The sequence below is a fragment of the Pezoporus flaviventris genome, unplaced genomic scaffold (genome assembly GCF_033815535.1).
Source record: "Pezoporus flaviventris isolate CSIRO_AGI_PZ_B2104156 unplaced genomic scaffold, CSIRO_AGI_Pfla_v1 ptg000131l, whole genome shotgun sequence".
In the NCBI taxonomy this organism is placed as follows: Eukaryota; Metazoa; Chordata; class Aves; order Psittaciformes; family Psittacidae; genus Pezoporus; species Pezoporus flaviventris.
The window spans coordinates 794575-812975 of record NW_026892679.1 but is presented as its reverse complement, the minus strand read 5'-3'; the positions used below and the strand labels follow the sequence as shown (position 1 = coordinate 812975).

The 18401-nt window shown below is 38.1% G+C and overlaps 1 protein-coding gene across 3 annotated transcripts in view; it reads left to right on the top strand.

Moving 5' to 3' along the window:
* The window catches only part of VCAN (versican), a 107106-nt gene that overhangs the window by 82051 nt on the left and 6654 nt on the right, over positions 1-18401 (top strand). For all 3 annotated transcript variants that reach the window (XM_061478714.1, XM_061478713.1, XM_061478715.1), the window contains exons 10-12: positions 415-528; positions 6172-6330; positions 7109-7191. In XM_061478714.1, coding sequence (XP_061334698.1) covers positions 415-528; positions 6172-6330; positions 7109-7191 — 356 coding nt within the window. The remainder of the gene's footprint in view (positions 1-414; positions 529-6171; positions 6331-7108; positions 7192-18401) is intronic.

Below are 18401 nucleotides of genomic sequence, written 5' to 3'. Positions count from 1 at the left end.
TATAAAATTGTGGATCAGTAATGTCACATTTCCTAAGGAAATTGCTGCTTGGCTTGTGGCTGAAGAGGCCGCATTAGGCATAGTAAAATTAGTTATCATGCAAATAAACCATTCCCTTGGATCTTTTGCAATAATTCTGGATTATTATAGAATCATAGAATAGGTAGAGGTGGAAAGGTCCTTAAAATCAGCTAGTTCCAACCCCACTGCCATGGACAGGGACACCTCACACTAAATCATGTCACCCAAGGCTCTGTCCAACCTGGCTTTGAACACCGCCAGGAATGGAGTGAGTGAACTGGTCCTAGTATGACTAGGTCCAGTCCTAGTGGTGACTGCATGACTAGGTCTGAAGAACATTTCCCTTCTAGGAAGGGGGTGGATTATGAAAATACTTTTACCTTTATGTTGTAGATATGGATGAATGCCAGTCTAACCCATGCCGGAATGGAGCCACGTGTATAGACGGCCTCAATACCTTTACTTGCTTGTGTCTGCCAAGCTATATAGGTGCTCTTTGTGAACAAGGTAAGGTGTATTCTTTAATCTATGGTGATTGAGGTCATCCCTTTCCATTTCAACACTCTTCTGGAGAAACTAGGCAAACCCTTCTAAAAATGAGAGGACGAAGAAACAGTAAAAATGTGGGGAGTCATCAGTGGTGAGGAGAGATTACAGTTTTTGAGTATGTTAGACTCCCATGATTTGTGGCTCAGTTTTTGCTTAAGGTTGCAACTGTACCATCTTTTGCAGATGGATGACAGCAAACTCTATCCAAGTGCTAACCTGACTGGAAGTAACATTACTGTTGTACCAAATATAAATGGTTACAGTAGGGAGTTTCTGTGCCAAAATAACAGACACACAGTTTTCAGGTGGCTCCAAGGCAAGCACAGCCTGCCTCTATTGGCTTGCACATTACAGTCAAGTCACGTAACAACATTCTCTCATTACTGTAGTGATGCTTGTGGGATAATGCGTGGGAGTAGAATTACTCTTTGATGAAGCTTCTCTCTTAAAAAATAGTATACAGTGTGAAAGACATATCAGAACCCATCACTTCCAATAAGCTTTACTGAAAAGTAGGAATAGTCCACTGAATATGCTAGATTATATACCTGGGGGACCTTGATGACTTCATCCCAGAATTTTCAAATTTATTTGTTCTGTGATTATTTTAGGTAAAGTAGGTACAGAATCACAATTATGAGGAAGTTGTAAAAGGCTTTCTAACTAGACAGCAGAAATCAGATTAAATATCCAAGTTTCTGTAATTGTTAGAACATTACCTGTAAGAAATCCCAATGTACTTGCAAGAAATATTTACAGTGCAAGATGATTACTCAATATGTTCATGTAGGGGGAAAAGTAGGGTAGCAAAATCTCAGTAAAATTAATGAAGGAATTTCTATGGGAAAAATAAATGGTGTTTTAAAGGATACTTTCCAAAGCTTGTGAAAATACTTTTTTCCTTCAGCTGAATGGTTTTGGTCACAGGTGAATGAACTAGACCTTTGAATTTGTTTAATTAACATTGGGGTTTTTTTCATGTCTTTTTCTCATCTTTGGTGAAAAGCAGTTTGCAAACTTCCAGCTCAACCCGTAGAGATTCGTTTGTTAGAGCTGAGAACTCCTGAAGCTGATCAACTCCAGCATTTTTCACTGTTTAACTTTTACAGTAGACTGGCTAATCTTGTAATTTGAAAAGGCTTTCCCAATCTGTTCTCCCAAATTATAAACTGACTGTGTTTCCATAAGAAAAGTAATAAATGTTCTCACTCCCTTCCTCCTCCCCCTCATTCCAGCAAATCCATAACAAAGAGTAGGTCTGAGTACCATGGTAGCTTTCAGCTGCTTTTTATGACCAACCTGAGAGCACATTTTAGGTGGTTAATGGGAACATTTCCTCATTTGTCAATCAGAACCAGAGTTCTGCTTTGGAATTTAAATTTCCTCCACTTAAAGTCCTACAGTGGTTTGGGACTTAGCAAAAGCGCTTAGTGCCAAATTTCCACTCCACCAGACAAAATAAAACAGTGTTGGCAATTCAGACATGGCTGTCTGGCAAACAAGTTTTATTTCAAGGCACCGGTCCTGACCTCACTAGATTTAAAGACCAGCCAGGATGACAGAATGCGTACCTCAGTGCCACAGGAAAGGTGGAGTTGATCACACTGAGATTATATTTCATTACTTCTGTAATTTTATTCCTCCAATATATATACTATTTGTTTTAGAAAGCTTTGAAAAAAGTGAAGAGGAAGAGCTGTCTTAGGCGCAGTGCTGAGTATTCAAAATGGCATGGGAGAAAATGATAGCAGCAAGCATGCATTGGCTCTGGAAACGAAACTCAAAGTAGGGGACAATTCCACCATGTCCAGGTCCCACAGCACTGGTGTAGAAGAAACACAGAGCTCAGAATTTTACCCAAATGCCCCCATGAGACTTTTCTAGTCTAAGGGATCTTCAGCTGATGTGTTATGCCTATGTCAGTGTTAGGAGGGGTTGTGACAACAGGACAGTGCAGCTTCACATCAGGAAGCTCCTGCAGGAGTATAAGTTAGAGGAGCCTTCAGGGAGATCCAAAATAGGGTAAGGGAATGCAGTCCTGTGACTCAGTGAGCTGTAACTGGCTCCTTTACAGACGTTTCTCTTGCCAAGTGGAAACAGTGCAGCAGACAATCTGAGCCCAGGAACTTCTTCCTGAAAAGAGCTAAAGTGGTCTGATACTAGAAATAAGAGCAGCTGAGAGTGTTTCTTTTTTAAACTAGATTGGTAACTCAGTAAGCCAGCATCACTTCTGGTTCAGACTAGATTAAAAGTAGAGTACCTCTGGGTAGATAGTACCCTTTTTTGCCCACCACAATTATCTTTTCAAAGTACAGATGCATATTTTGCATGTCACTTGATAACATTTAACGACACTTCTTAAAATGCAAAAATATCGCAAGAACAGTTTTTCAAAGTACGACTGCAGGCTGCAGTAGATCTTGATGTGAATCTTACTCTGGGAGAGTCATCAGTCTTTCCATTGTCATCCCTCTGTGAAAACCCCTAATGAGAGCTCTCAGTGTCCAGATAAATGTTCTTTATGATAACTGGATGAGCACCTGTTTAGATTTTCCTCTTACTTCCTTCCTTCCTTTTTCTCCTTTTGCTATTCTAACTGGTGTCTACCTGCTTTCAAGGAACAGTGTTTTTGTCTTAAACTTCAGGTTTGGCTTTCTTGGCTGCAGGATCTTTGCAGGCACACCTAGGCTAGCCTGTTTACCAAATGCAGCTGCATGCATGGGCTTGTGTGCCAAAATGGCACATGTGTGTTTGTTATGGGACATGCTTCTTTGGGATAATACAAACAGCTGTTCACTTGAGTCTCTGAAAACAAACAAAAAAAAAGATGTTTTTTAAAAACATCAGGAAGAATGTTTCCTTACAAACCAAGTTCATTGTTCAAATGTCTGTGATTATTCCAGTCTCATTTGATTCACTTTGTTCCCAGAGCATGGTAGCTTGGGATGGAAGTATTTGAGAAGGTCTCAGCAAAGATACTTTCTGAAAACAGATAGTCTCTAATTGATGTCTTTCAGCTGAAAAGGGTTTATTTTGAATATTTAGTAGGGAAATGGATTTCTCCTCAAAATGTGTGGGCTAATGGGCCTTAGCCATTTGTTCATTAGCTGAAGGCAGACAGTCAGAAAGAAAATTCACCACTAAGACTCTCGTTATGTTCTAGTACCTGTGTGTTCAGTCTTTATTTTCTTTAAGACGCTTATGAAATTTCTTTAAAGACAATGGACCTATTGTCAGCAGCTTATTGCAGCTATTGAAAAAGTGTATCTACGTGTTAAACTTACAGAGAGGTTTTTTTCTTAATGCAGTGTTTAGAGATGTTGTTATACACATACAATTCCAGTTACAGAGAACAGAAGCTGTGTAAGTAACTCCTTGCACACATCAGTAAGAAAGCCTGGAAATTGTCATAAATTTTAAGACTAGCCAGGCAACTTTTAAAACACCATAAATATGGCAAGCAGGGTTTCAGTCTTTCCATCACGTTCTGGAAAAAGGTTACGGAAATGTGTGATTACCTCCCTGGATAAATATACAATGAACATGGAGTATTGTATTTAGTAAGTGCTTGCACCTACTCTGTTCACAGGTGATTGAGTCACAAAATTTATAGCCACCTGCAATTAGACTTTTATTGGTTCAGTAAAGGCATTAAAAACTTATACCCGTGTGAAGGCCTTACCTTTGTGTCACCCTTTGAGAATTTTTAATGTAATAAGATATACACACAGGATGAAGTATTGCAGAGATGAAACAGTCCCCACATTTTTATTTGCCTGTTTTGCCTTTTTCATGCTCTAGCCTCCTCTCCCTTTCCTCATCCCTTCTTCCTCTCTTATCATCTATCCTTTGAAAAAATCCCCAAACAAATCAACAATCCCCCCCTCAAGCCAAAATAACCCCAAAACTTCTCTTCCCTTTCTAAAATTCCTGTGTATTTTGTAGCCTTCAGACCTGGTTTTTCTGTCTTTGTAGATTTAGGCTACAAACAGGTGCAGGTGTCATTCAGCTCTTCCCTTTTGGAAAATAACGTGCCATATATGATAAGAGAGAGGGGTTGTATGTGCACTGCAGTGCATGACTTGCAGCTAAGAGTATCTATGTCACTGTCTGGCATCTTCTACCTTAAGAAAAGAAACTTTATTATTTATGATTCATGCTAAGGCCATAATATCTCATTCTTTGAACTGAGTCTTCTAGGTTTCGTGTTTTCCAGCCTCTTTGCCTCCCCTGTTTGCCTTTCAGCAGATCTCCTGGCTTGTGCACTTCTTCCCTAGCAGAGGTCAGGGAAAGCTTTATTAGAATAGCCTGGAAATGCTCTCTGGACATGATTTTCTCAGCATGCAGTGCCGCTTGTTATTATCTGACTTCTTTCCTGTGGGACAAGGCAGTCTCTGAACAAGATGAATAATAAAACCTTAAGAGCCTTCATGAAGGACATAGCACTGTTAGTTAACACCATGTGGTTAAACAAATGTTCTAGAAGGCCAGAGGCAGACTAAACTTTAAAATGGCCTAGATGCCAGAGATTAAAGCATCCTGTACCTTATGCGGCATACAAAGAGGGAAAAGATAAAAAACTGAGAAGTTGGTAGTATAGATTACATTCCTTTATCAAAACTGGGATTACTCAAAGCACAAGCAGTTTTCTACAGATTAATTTGTTGAAGAGAGATAATCATTGTAAGCTCCATTATGCGTTTGTATTTGGTACATTTATGTCTGTACTGATGACTTTCAGAAAATGTTTTTTGATGCCAGACTTTGATAAAGACAATGATTTCAGTGTTAGTGCATTACCAGAAATTGTCAGAGAAATTCTGGTAAGCCTCTGAAGTGATAAGTTTGCATTTTTAAACCCATTCATGTACATGTACAGTTTAGTTTTTATCTGGGAAGATTTAAGTCTTAAAAAAAAATTTACACTTTGTGCTTCAGGATGTGAATGTCCTCTTCCTGCTACAAAATAAGAACCTGCCTTGTTTTGTCAGAAAAATTATTACACAGTTGTCTTTCAGTTGGTAGCTGGTCAAACCTAAAAAATAGTATTGGTAAAGAATTTGCAGTCATATATCCTTGGCATGTTCTGTAGTATTTAGCTTTTTCTGTACTATATGCAGAAAGATCCCATTTAGCCAAAGCATGGTATGGGCTATTGACTATATTGACTCACTGAAAATAACAAATCCAATTTCATACCCAGAATGTATCTACACTTCTGGAAAGGTTGCTTTCAGGCATGGATTTGTTTGGGGATTGATGAAACTTCTTGGTTATTTCATTTATCCAGAGTTATGGACTGAAGATAGCCTGAATTTGTCCACATACAGCACAATTTTATCAATGGAAGAGTTTTACAAGTTACCAGTTGCAATTATACTTCGTACACAAGTAATGTTCTTGCAGCTTGTACTGAAAGTGATTAAATAGAACTACCTGAAAATGTAGTGAGGTCTCAAAGATGAGTGTTGAAGGTTTGCATTTGTACTACTTAATGGGTGTCTATCTTCTTGAATGTTTGCCCTGTGGAAAATCCATCTACTTGCATGGAACATGCCTGTGTTTTGCACCCCTTGACAGTGATTTCTTTGCTTGTCACAGACACAGAGACCTGTGATTATGGCTGGCACAAGTTCCAAGGACAGTGCTACAAATACTTTGCCCATCGGCGTACGTGGGACACAGCTGAAAGGGAATGCCGTCTCCAGGGAGCACACTTGACAAGCATCTTGTCTCATGAGGAGCAGACCTTTGTGAACCGTATGTACTGTTAGGATTCCTCCAAACAAGAGCAGGCTTTGAGGGCTCAGAGCTAGTGAAATATCCTCCTGATCACTCAGCCTTTTACATCTCCATCTTAAAATATACTTTTAGAATGTTTAAAAGGCACACTTTGTGTTCTTCACATTCACGTTTGCAACCAAAGCAAGCTCCCTATCACTATTAAGTTATTATATGTTACATTGAAAACACTTTGGTTTTGAGGACGAGAACAAGAACTAGTGTTTTGGCATTGAAAACTGATGAAACCTTTTTTATTTTGAAGGTTTTGGATAGTTTATGCACCTGATACCAATGACCACACTACCACATATTGTATGAAATAGGCATAAAGAAGTAGTTCCTATATGTTTTGTTGCACAATTTAGACAATACTGGTCATAGCTTAAACAAAACTTGAAAAATGTAGATTAAAATACGTGCTTCTATTTTTTTTTCCTTTTTTTTTTCTTTTTTTTTTTTCCTTCCCCTCAAATGCACTCAGGTAGGAAACTAATCTGTTTTGTTAGGGCGGTGCCATCAGGAGGGAAGAGACTGGTTTGTTATAAACTGTAAGGCAAGAATCTGCATTTTTCTAGACACCCCAAAATAAAATTGAAAAGTTGAAAACCAGTCTGTAAATAGTTGTTTGCATAATGAGTGGGAGAACCTTAAGAACATGGTCTCTGATTCATTCTGTGCAAATTCTTTTCATTTTCTTTGGTGAAATTTCTTCCATTTATGGGAAGGTTAATAAAATATCCTTCTGGTTCCTTAGGCATTGGGCATGACTACCAGTGGATTGGCCTCAATGACAAGATGTTTGAGCGTGATTTCCGCTGGACTGATGGTAGCCCACTGGTAAGATGCCTTTGAAACTAAATCACTTGTTCATTTCTTTTTGTGGTGGCTTATCAAATTCTCACTAGCAATGAAGGAAGCTGTATTAAAAAATGCAGTCACTAAATATACACACAAGCAAACAGCCAGCAAACTTTTGTTCTGGGATAACTACTATTTGGTGGCATAGTACTGAAATCTTATTCTTAGTTCTTACTATTTCATATGTGGGAGCTCTCAAAGCTTCCAAACAGAAAAAAAAGTCAAGTCTGAGACCACAGTTTAAGGGTCTCTGCTAGGCTGGCTTGTACTATTCTGGTTCTGTACAAGGACTCGTGGCAATTCTCTCTGTTCTGTATATGGAACAGCATGTTTTTTTCAGATGAGGATATGACATTCAAGCTCTTGTGTTTGCTGGGTCTGTGAAAGTGCCCAAAGGAACTTCTCAAGTACTTCTGGAGATTGTTCTAGTCTGTATGGCAGCTCCACATCTAGAACAGAGAAACAGCCATCCTTAGGTGGTTCAGGAGGCCTGTAACTAATAATCTGTTCATAAAAATTTAAGGTGCTGTTGATACCTCTTATTGCCTTAAAACAAGAAGGAAAATCACCAGATGGAGAGGGAGAACACTCTCTACCGACCCTTAACTGACCTAGATAAAAGAGTTGATGGATAGAGGAAACGATTAAGCTTTTTCCAACTCAAAACAGGCTGTTTTGTAGAAGTGACAGGTGATTTGTTACTATTTAATACACTTTGAAAAACACTACATAAAAACCCGACCAACCGAATGAACAAACTGGTCATGCTTATTATTTTTTTTCCAGTTGTGAATTCTTCTTAAAGAAAGCATCTGGAAACACATATGCACATTCTCACACATGCACGCAATGATCATTTCTGCATGCCATGTGACTACAACTTATGGAGAAAGACACCTAGGGCAAAACAGGCTTTGTTTATTACCATTTCATGCAAACAAACAGAGTTTTAAAGTCCTCTAAAGTGACTTGTAAAAAAGCCATTTCTTGGGGAAACTACCATTATGTCAGGTGACAACACAGGGGAAAAAAGAAAGATAATGAAATATTTTGTTGCCATGACTGATGGTTCAGTGCATCTGTGCTGGTACCAATGCACTCATTTGTTCTTGGAGCCACAAAGTTTTGCAGGAGAAGAGTTTAATTTAATCATTTTATCTTACCTGTCCTCATGTATCTTGGCGAGCACAAGATGGACGATGACCTTGAACTATACTCCTTCTGGATGAGTGATTTTCTGTCTACTCATGAGTCTTCTTACACCACACTGGCAGTAATAGGCATCCACTTGAGTGTGGTTTAGGTTTCGTTGGAGCTCAAGGGTGGTTGAGGCCATCTGCAGTAGTTGGTCAAAGAGTCTATGATTCACTAAGGAATCTGAAATAAGGTGAAATGAATTTGGGTGTAAACATAACGCCTGAAGCAGCAGCTCATCTTACTCTGGGAAATGTAAAACAAGATATATGCTCATATATTCCAAAGACAAATTTAGTATGTCACTGAATAATTAGTTGAAGGAAATTAAAATTAGGGCTGAGATTTATTTATTTTTTTATTTTATTCAGGCTACTGTGCAAATGTAGTATTAAATTTTTACTTTAATTTTCAATATTATGAAATGAAGATATTTAAGAGCAAAGTAAGACCATCTGTCAAACAGATTTCTCATTTGATTGATCTTTTTTCCACTTTTATTTTTAACAACTTCCCCCTGCCTCTTCCTTCGGAAACAATTTAGGTGTCTCTTGAAATCACTTATGTTCGTTGTTTCAATGGCTTTGCCTCATAACTTATTCCATATGGTTTCTGGATATTATGGTTCTGAGTAGCTTCCTCATTTGCTCTTTTTCCCTAGTTTTTAACTCATTTTTCATACTTTGTAACCACTCTTCCGGTTACAGTGATTTATTGTTTCTTTAGTAATTAATATGAATATCATATATTAAATATATCTGCCTCAAATGTGTTTTCCTGAATATGTCTTAAAATTCCAATGAATTTGAATGCTGTGTGTGTTTAAATGTTGCATTGTTTATGTATTTGCGAGTGAAGAGCAGTCATGACAGCATTAAATGCATTAATATAACTTGTGATCATAAAAATCAAAATTCACTCTACACTCAGGTTCTAAATTGAATGTCTGAGATTAGAGGCAGCTCATGCATACAGCAAAAATCTAAATCTAAATAATTCTTGTGTTCTAGATATCAGGGCGCATCTGTAATTCAGCTGTTTTTAACTTTGTTGCCCAGCTCCATGTTGTCTCTAACATTATATTATCTACCCACAATTCTATTCAACACTTCTGGCATGCAGGAAATTTTCTCATCTGCTGAGGATTCCTTAAGTATAAGAGTTTTCTTAGAGATACTATCAGAAAAGTCATTATATTCTTAGGTAGACTGTGTCATTTACAAGTGATGTACGTTCATCTTTACCTTGATACTTGTTCGAGTTTTCTGCCAATACAGCCTGCTATCATCTGAAAGTCATGCTTACATGATTTTATTAGGTTTTGGATTAAAAGAAAAAAAAATTCTGATGCTTTGTTTTTTTTTTGTTAAAAGAACAAAAACAGCAGCAACAGCAAACCATGTTGTGGATGAAACTGTTGGCCTAGTGTGCAGCTGGCCCAGTTTTTTTTTCTGAACCATTAGAAAAAAAAACAAACCAACCCAAGAATTAGGAATCATTGAACCACAGACTCTACCATTGGAGATTTTGGAACAAGGATTGCATTACTTTGGTACTCATTTCCCATGGATGTAAGGAAACCCACAACTAAAATATTCCATTGAAAGGAACTCTTTTGCCAGGTGTTGGCATTCATTTTATTAGCAATTTTTGGAAAAGGAATCAAATAACTTTTTTTCTTTTCTTTCCACCTAAAAGGTAGTTCAACCAATGAATTCAGTGGAAGGGAATTACTCAATTTTTGACTTTTTCAGCTCATGCCAAATTGTGTTTCTTGAGATTTTTTAAACTGAAGCTAAGAGCCAGCCAATATCAAATACTATAGTTGGACAAAGCACGTACATGACTTCCTTAGTGGAGACCAATAAATGTACTTACAAGTGCATTGCACGTTGTCTCTAACTACAGTGAGCTATTGGATACACATACCCACTTAGCTGCTTTAGTCACATGCAGCACTGGCACATAAATATTGTGCTGTCTCACTTCTTTTGGTTTCCAAAATCCAGGGAGCACAATTCTTGCCAGTATATGTGAAATAAAAGTGATAAACTCACCTTTGTCATTGGCCTAGTAATCTGAGAAAACTTTAATTCTCAGATGAGGTTATGGAAATTTCCCTTACCTCATGAATCAGGGGATGATAGTTTCATGAATCAAATAAGCAAGAACCATTAAGTTTTCTGTGCAGTGTTCAGATGAGACTAAACTGTGGAATCCATTGCTGGCCACCCATATGAAACTAATTTGTTCTGATTTGCTGTACTGTATCCCTATGGCATGAAACAGTCTTTTCTCATCTACAATGTGTTCCTGCCCTCTCTCTCTTCTTTTTCTTCCCCCTCCCCTCTTTCTTTTTTTTTCTGTTTTTCCTTTGATTTTTTCTGGTTTTGAAATAAATTATTTTTTAATGTTTCCTGTGGTTGGAAGAGGTGGATTCGTATTGATGGACCACACAAAAAACACTTTGGCAGCAGCAACAGTTACCTTTTTATATTAAAGGAAAAGAGCTGATTGCAGCTGTGTTAGTACAACATAAAAAGTGAATGCTTTTTCGGGAACCCTAGATCCTCACTCGTGGTGCAAGTTCAGTGAGAACTAGAGATTAGGGGCCACTGCCACAAGCATGGACTGGGAATGCCAGCAACATCCAAGATTGCATGGACCAGTAGGAAGGGAATATGTAAGCTGCAAAGTTTGGCATATCTGCCTAATCATTAACTTCAGATAATTTATCTTAAAGGTGAAGATAGTGAGAACAGGTACTAAAGTGTGTTCAGAGAACTCACAGCATCCCGACATTTTTCATTACTTCCTGAAAATCATTATTCATTACTTGATGAAAATCAAGCTAATTTCTGCTCAAGACCTTTCAAGTATGATTACAATGACAGATGCAAGAGGCAGAAGAAAATAATATAGCATTTGAAAGGGTATGTTTTATTGGATCTCATTTTTTTTTTCTGTAGTTTCTGGGCCATTCCATTGGCATTTTGTGTGAGAAAGCATAAGTTTTCCTCTGATTTACAATCTACACAAGAATGAAAATGGATATATGTAAGACTTTGTTTACATTAATAAAAATTACAGAACCAAATTGTACTTACACTTTTCTTAGACTTTTCTCTTTGATAGTGAACAACTCTTTTAAAGATGAATCACAGAGAATTTTCATCCCATAATTATCATACAAAGTTTTAAGCAATAAAAGCAAGTACCTTTGGGAAATATCACAATGACACGGGAAAAGAAAGCAAAGCCTAAATCTTCACACAACTATGCTAAAAGAGGAATTTGTCTGTGCCTACTTGGATCTTAGTATACATTCAATTTGATGTAACTCAGACTACAAAAATAACAAAACTTACACTATCAGCAGAGACATTTAATAATTGGCTTGATCAAAGGAAGAGTGAGCAGAATGTGACATTTGAAAATATCTTAGGAAATTAAATAATTCCCTTAGTTCTGTGAATATTAGCTTTTCCAGCTGTAAAGTACACCCATCCAAATAGAAAAAATATGGTGCTGCTTTTGGCAGCTTCTCCATTGTATTTGGATTGCTGGTGTTAAGGACCCTTGTGAGGAGGCACAGCCGGTAAAGGAGACCTTTGGAACTATTCATGTTATGGATTAAGCACATACAGCTACTTGGGGTTGTGCCTTGGGCCTCTGTCTCACAAGGGGAGTTATTCTTATCCTTTGGAAAATGCTGTTGATAATTAGTGCTTTGTAGGGTGGTGAGCTCACTCCCATTACATAAGATTAGTGCTGTAATAAGGAGCTGGCTAGTGTCTGTGGCCAGATTGTCTGTCACTTGGAGAATGCTACCAGCTAGGAAAGTAATGGGGCATATTGCCACTTTTAAAACTGTCAGAGACTCTATGTTAGTTTTAATTCTGTTCGGCATAGGAGCATTTATGTTTTGTGTTTTGCAATGCTAGACCTCAAGTTGTCACTGTTAGGTAGCTACATTAAAAAAAAACAACAAAAAAAAACAAAACAAAAAAACAAATAACAAAACCAAGAGGAAAACAAAACAGAAGTTTAATGTTTAATTCTGGCAAAAAATAAAGCCCTCTCTTTTCAGGCATTTATTGGTCAGTGAATCAGAATGCTTTAACTCAAGCAAATATGAAACTTCACCCCTCTCATAAAGAGTAACTTTATTGAACACGAAAATCTTCAAAAAGGCATGTAGTATTGTAGGGAAGGGGCCTGCCTCGGGAGGTTAAATAAAGCAAACTAAAAAGTACTGTAGTCAGCTGCAAACAAAAAGCTCATTGTACCCATGTCCCACAGGATCCTTGGGGAAGGAGATTTTAAATTTACCAAACTTTTTGGTTTTGTGCTGCAGTCAGTCATTACAGCCTCTTTGTAAGATGCTCATTTGACCTGCATTTAAATGGAGAACTATATAACGTTATTAATGGCAGGTATGTTTTTAGTTCAGTATGTCTCAGGCAGTAAGGAGAGCCTCTTGGACAAAGTAGGGTTTTGTCTCATTTTTACCAGGAGGGTCAACAGTTACTTCAGAGCCTCGTTATGGTTGGCTCTGGGCTAAATCTCTTGGACAGCTTCAAACTTGTAGTAATTGTTGACATAAATGACAAAGTGCAGGATTTTCCCTTTTTCAGTGGCTCTCCTGGTAGTTGTGCACAAAAAGAGTAAGTCACACCCCAACACAATTTCCATCATGTTGATAATATGTAATTATATTAGTGCGATTTCCAAAGAACATGTATTATACCAACCAAAATGTAACACTCTACAATTCTTTGCTTCCACAGTAAAACACCTGGCCAATAGCAAGAGCATTTCACCAGGTTTTTGTCACTCATTTTTCAGTCTCTGTGCGACGGTGCTTTCTGACAGCCAAGAAAGCACTGCATAACTGCAGAATTGAACTGTACTGTGTGTGATGATGGAAGTTTTTACGCTAAGGAGAGTTGCTACAGAGCGGATACAAGTCAATGGAGTTGTGTCCACTGGCTTCAATTTGCTTTTAAAGAGTTAATAAAAGGCAAATTTTCTGAATAATTATTAAAACTGCTCGTAGTTAGTCGCTGGACTCGGAAGTGAGTAGACATTGCCATCTAGTGGGTGTTCCTTGCCATGCTTAGTGGTTTTACAGAAGTCATACTACGGTATTGTTTTAAATTAATGACAAAAAGTTAGTCATCTACTCCATAACACCATCAACTCCACCCAAATGTGGGATTGATACTGCTTTTATGTTTCAGCTCCATCAGCTGGCCTGTTTCACTTGTGTTGTTTGTGCTCCTTAAATTTCCTTCCCAAGTTTATTTTTCCTTAGATGTTACTGCTTATTCAATCTGCAATCAATCAGTGCTTGTGGATATTAATAGATATAAATTAGTTTATGTTATTCAGAGTCTTTTCTTTTTCTAACTATTGCATAGGAAATCAAAGAGTTTTTTGATAAATCCCACTGCTCTGTTACCAAAAAAACTCTTTCAAGTGAAATCTTTCACAAAGGTTGTTAGCAAAGGTCCTTCTGGGATTTTGTCTTGATCACAGTGTGCTGGGTGCCTGCCTCATCTAAATCCTGCCAGTTTCCCAAATCCCATGCAAATAAAGCTCAGATTAAGGGCTCAAGGGAAGCCATGATCCAAAAATTATCAGGCTCATGAGATGTGGGTTTTGCGTGTACTTCTACATATGTGTGCACTTTTACATAAGTTTGAAGATAGCAGTTGTCTTCAAACAGACTAGAATCTCTCACAGCAAAGATTTACCAACACATTTAGCTTGGTCCCTCCTGACATGCCAAGTTATTTTGTCATGTGTCTGTATGGTGCATGTGATCTACCCTATAGAGTTTAGGGCACCATATATGTCTTCAAAGCAAGATATGTGCTTAAGCACTCACTGAATGAAGTTTTCAACCTCATGAATACTTTTGGTGAGTTCTGTCAGACTGCTGCCATTCATAAAATTAAACAGAAAAACCCTTTGAAGGGCTGGGGTGAAATTAAGTGAAGCAGAGCTTATACTATATGGTAGTTTCTTGTCTTTCCCAAAGTATAAACATGTTTACATACTAGGTGAACATAATGGAAGTATTTCAGACATTGCCAAATCTTCACAGTAATGTCTCTGAGTTTTTTTGTACTGAAAGGAAATGCAATCCCTTTCGAACTTCCCACGAGTGTCTCATGTAACAGAATTGGTGCTGTATAACAGGATAAGCCACAAATCAGGGTTTTCTGAACTGATCCATATACTCACGGTAACTTTGTGCTGATCTTGTAGCTCAACCAACCTATAAAGCTAGGTAATTGCCAGGAAAATGAGATGTAATTTTTAGCTGAGCTATCTAATTATAACAGAACCTCCACATGAGGGACTTCTTTAGGGGCTTTCCGTATAAAGATTCCTAAGAATTTGTCTCCTGTTGTGAAAAAATGCACTGCTATTCATATGGAGGATGTGAGGGGAAGGACAATAGGCAGTAAGCTTTGCAGTCATAGTTTCAGCTTGTTTAGTGATAATTATCAGGCAAAAAGTGTTCCTTCACTTTAACATGAAATGGCACAGAGAGAATCCAGTCTGTCAGTCCCTACATCTTTCCTTGGTTGTGGTCGTTTTCTTTTTACTTGCCTCATTAGTCTTGCATTAAGAAGCAATCAGACAGGAAAGCAGCCAGAATGAAAGAAAATAAAAATCACAGTGGAAATAGCAAGTGTCAAAAAATGACGAGACAGATTTGTACTTTAAGCTTATTTAAACATGCTAAAAACATGCTTCCTTTTCCCCAGAAGGAAACCCTTAACCCTGCAAATTAAATAGATGTATTTCTAGTAAATTATTTCCTGCCTTTAGTTAGGTACAAAACGTTATCGGCCTTCAGACAATAAGGCAGTCAAGCAGTAAAGGTTTGTTTGCATCAGTAGTTTATTTTGTTGTGCTTCATTAAACACAGTGCTTGTTGACTATTTTGGAAAGCCAAATCCAAGCAATTACCTCAGCCACTTGGTGTGCCTTTTGGAGATAAAGGAATGGCTGAAATTTCCAAATGATTTTGAAAGCCGAGACAGAGCTTGGTGGTGCAAACTTCTGAAAGAGCTGAGCAGGTTACTCATTAAGAAGGAAAGGAGTCCCTCAAATAAGGCTGCTTATCTGAAAATTAAAATAACAAATCTCCCACAAGGTATGATCTTGTTCATGATGGGAAGGCCATGCTTATTCATTTTGACTGGCAACTATCTGAATGAGAAAAGCTAGGGACTAGCCAAAAAGGTTAGCTATTTTAGAGCTCTTGCTATAACCCTGACTTTCTTAGATTTAATTTATGTTCAGTGTCAGCCTGTCACCCAACTGCCAGATTATGGCTGTGAGTTAATTCAATGCCATGTAAGGAAATCCTCCCCCAGAATGTGAAACTTTATAAAATGCCCTCATGGGCTTTTGTAACCATCATATCCAAACTCCTCCAGTGAGACAAGAGAATAAATTGTCGGTGTTTTACAGGCTGTGAATCAGCCAGCCAAGTGCATTGTCTAGTGCCATGTAGGAAGCCTGAAGAACTGAACCCTATCTCAGCTGCAGCTCCAACCCATGGACCATCCACTCTCTTTCTACAGGAAAATTTTCAGCGCTATTTAGCAGAGAAAGCTAGAGCAAGTAAACCCAATGTGTCATGGTGGGCTTTGGTTTAAACAAACAGACAAAAAAAATGCACAAGAAAAACTAACTAATTATTACAGTATAATTAAAGGCATAAAGAGCATAACAGGAGCTCCAGTTTTCAGCCTGAAATGGTGGGAAGACAGACTAGTGGTGTGTCTCTGAAAGAACCAAATGAATGTACAAAGACCAAAATCCTGCTCCCAAGGCTAGGTGCTGCAGTTACCTGATTACAAAGAAACCTGTTTTTTTTTAACAAAACCCACCAAACTGGTGTCTTGCAATCATGGATGTTGAAAGTTGAGCAGAATATTTGGTGTAGTGGCGTCTACCTAAGCCTTTGGAGTGCCACTTCCAGCCTTCACTGCCCTGAACTACTTTGAACTTCCCTCCTCCCAGCCACCTCAGAAAAGCACACTTCATAGCTAGAGGAGAAAAGTGTAGTGGGACATATCTCCTTTGAAGCACATTTTGACTCATGTACTTATTAGGATTATATGTCCTAAAACAGTCTAGAAATGCTTTGCATTTTAATCCAGGGGAAAACTTCACATGTGTCATGGTAAAGTTACTTTAAAATCAAAGGTAGCAATACTTTTTAGGTCTGTCTGTATGATCACCTAGTGTAAGTATTTCCACTGAGGACTAAAATGGTCTTAGGAGCTTTTCTTTCATGTATTAACTTAGCATTTGAATCTGTCTAGGTTTTGAGAAACATAAATTGCATCTTATGAATGATACATCTGAGAGTACTGGTAAAGGTATTAACTGGAGCTGGGTTTTTGGCAAAACGGTATCTTGAGCTTTATCAATTCAAACACAGTGCTCCTTAATGCAGCTTCATTGGTCTGCTGGGACAATAACAGTTCACATGAAAACATAACTTAGCAGCAGGGTGGCTGGAACAACATCAGAAGCTTTTGGCTTGTCTGTGAATATGGCTGATCTTTTTTGGATGCGATCTTAAAAACCAAACAAACTTAAACAGTACATGTTGCCAAGGAATTAAGTTATTTTTTCCCTTATTTTTGTAGAATATACATTTCTAAAAGCCAGTAACAAAATGAAATATGAAGATCTTAAATGACATAGACACTTTGGAAAGGGCACCTTATTCAGGATATTTTAAGCAGTGTTTCCCTACGGAATAATTATGATCTGAGTGTCTTAGATGCTTACTGCACTTATTGCAAGGGTAGGGGAGTCTTTACACTTAGCACACTTGCTATGAGAGACTGTAAAGGATACCTTTGGAAACAAACACTACAAATCACTATGTGACTTAAGGTACTTGGTTCTTTCCCATTAAGTTTTTGCTCATATAGACTTACTGGAGATAGTGCAGCCACCCCTGATTTACACTAGGGTAAGTGAAAACCAGAATCATGCTCATGGTTATGCAAAAATGTAATCCATAAGTGGAAAGCAAAATATTAGTTTATTTGTCCAGCAACTTATGCCACTCAAACTGTGAGAATTTTTTTGTATCATTATCTCATTATCAGTGGCTAAATAAGGAATTGAAAAACTACAGAGGAGCTGGGCGGAGACCTAAGAAAGCAATTCAGCAGTCTGGAACTTCCTCTGCTAAGCAATTCTGGCACTAAACCCAAGCAATATCAGAGTTATTCAGCCAAAATAAATCTGTGCAATGACGGCATCAGATGTGAGGTAACAGCAAGTCACGCTGAGGATATCAGACATTCTTGAATAATCCACAGGGCCTAGATATAATCCTCTGCCATTACACAGCAGCCCTGCCAGCAAAGCAAACACAAATTTTGGAGTCATTATGGCAAGGCAAGTAAGAGCATATGGAGTCTAATATTTTGCTTAGGGCAGGAGCTGGCAAGCTGCTGAGCACCTTCAGCTCACACGCCCCCAACAGCCATTAAATATCCTTCATTCCCACACTGTGATCCGTGTGGAAGCAAACTGCTCTCTAGTATCATTTCCACCAGAAACAGCTGCAATGCTTATTAAAATCTTTCATTTGCTGTCAGAATGGTATTGATTAAACTTTTCTACCACTAGCTTTCTTTAATTTTTCTATGTGTCTTTACATCTGGGCATATTCTTGAAGGAGATTGGATTGCCTTATTTTAAGAAGCTACTGCCCATCATCTGAGCCATGTAACCAGCCATGCATTACACTCGTGACTGAGGTTAGCAAATCTTCTCAGCTGTGTTGGGCACTCAGAGGTGATCACTTCTTTCTGCTCACACCAGATCTGCAACACTTCAGACTTCCCCCACTTCCCTATGGGGCAACATTTTTTTGCATCCTTAACCAGACCTGCTGTAAAAAGGTGCTAGACCCTTGGCTCAGATGCTATTCCAAAATA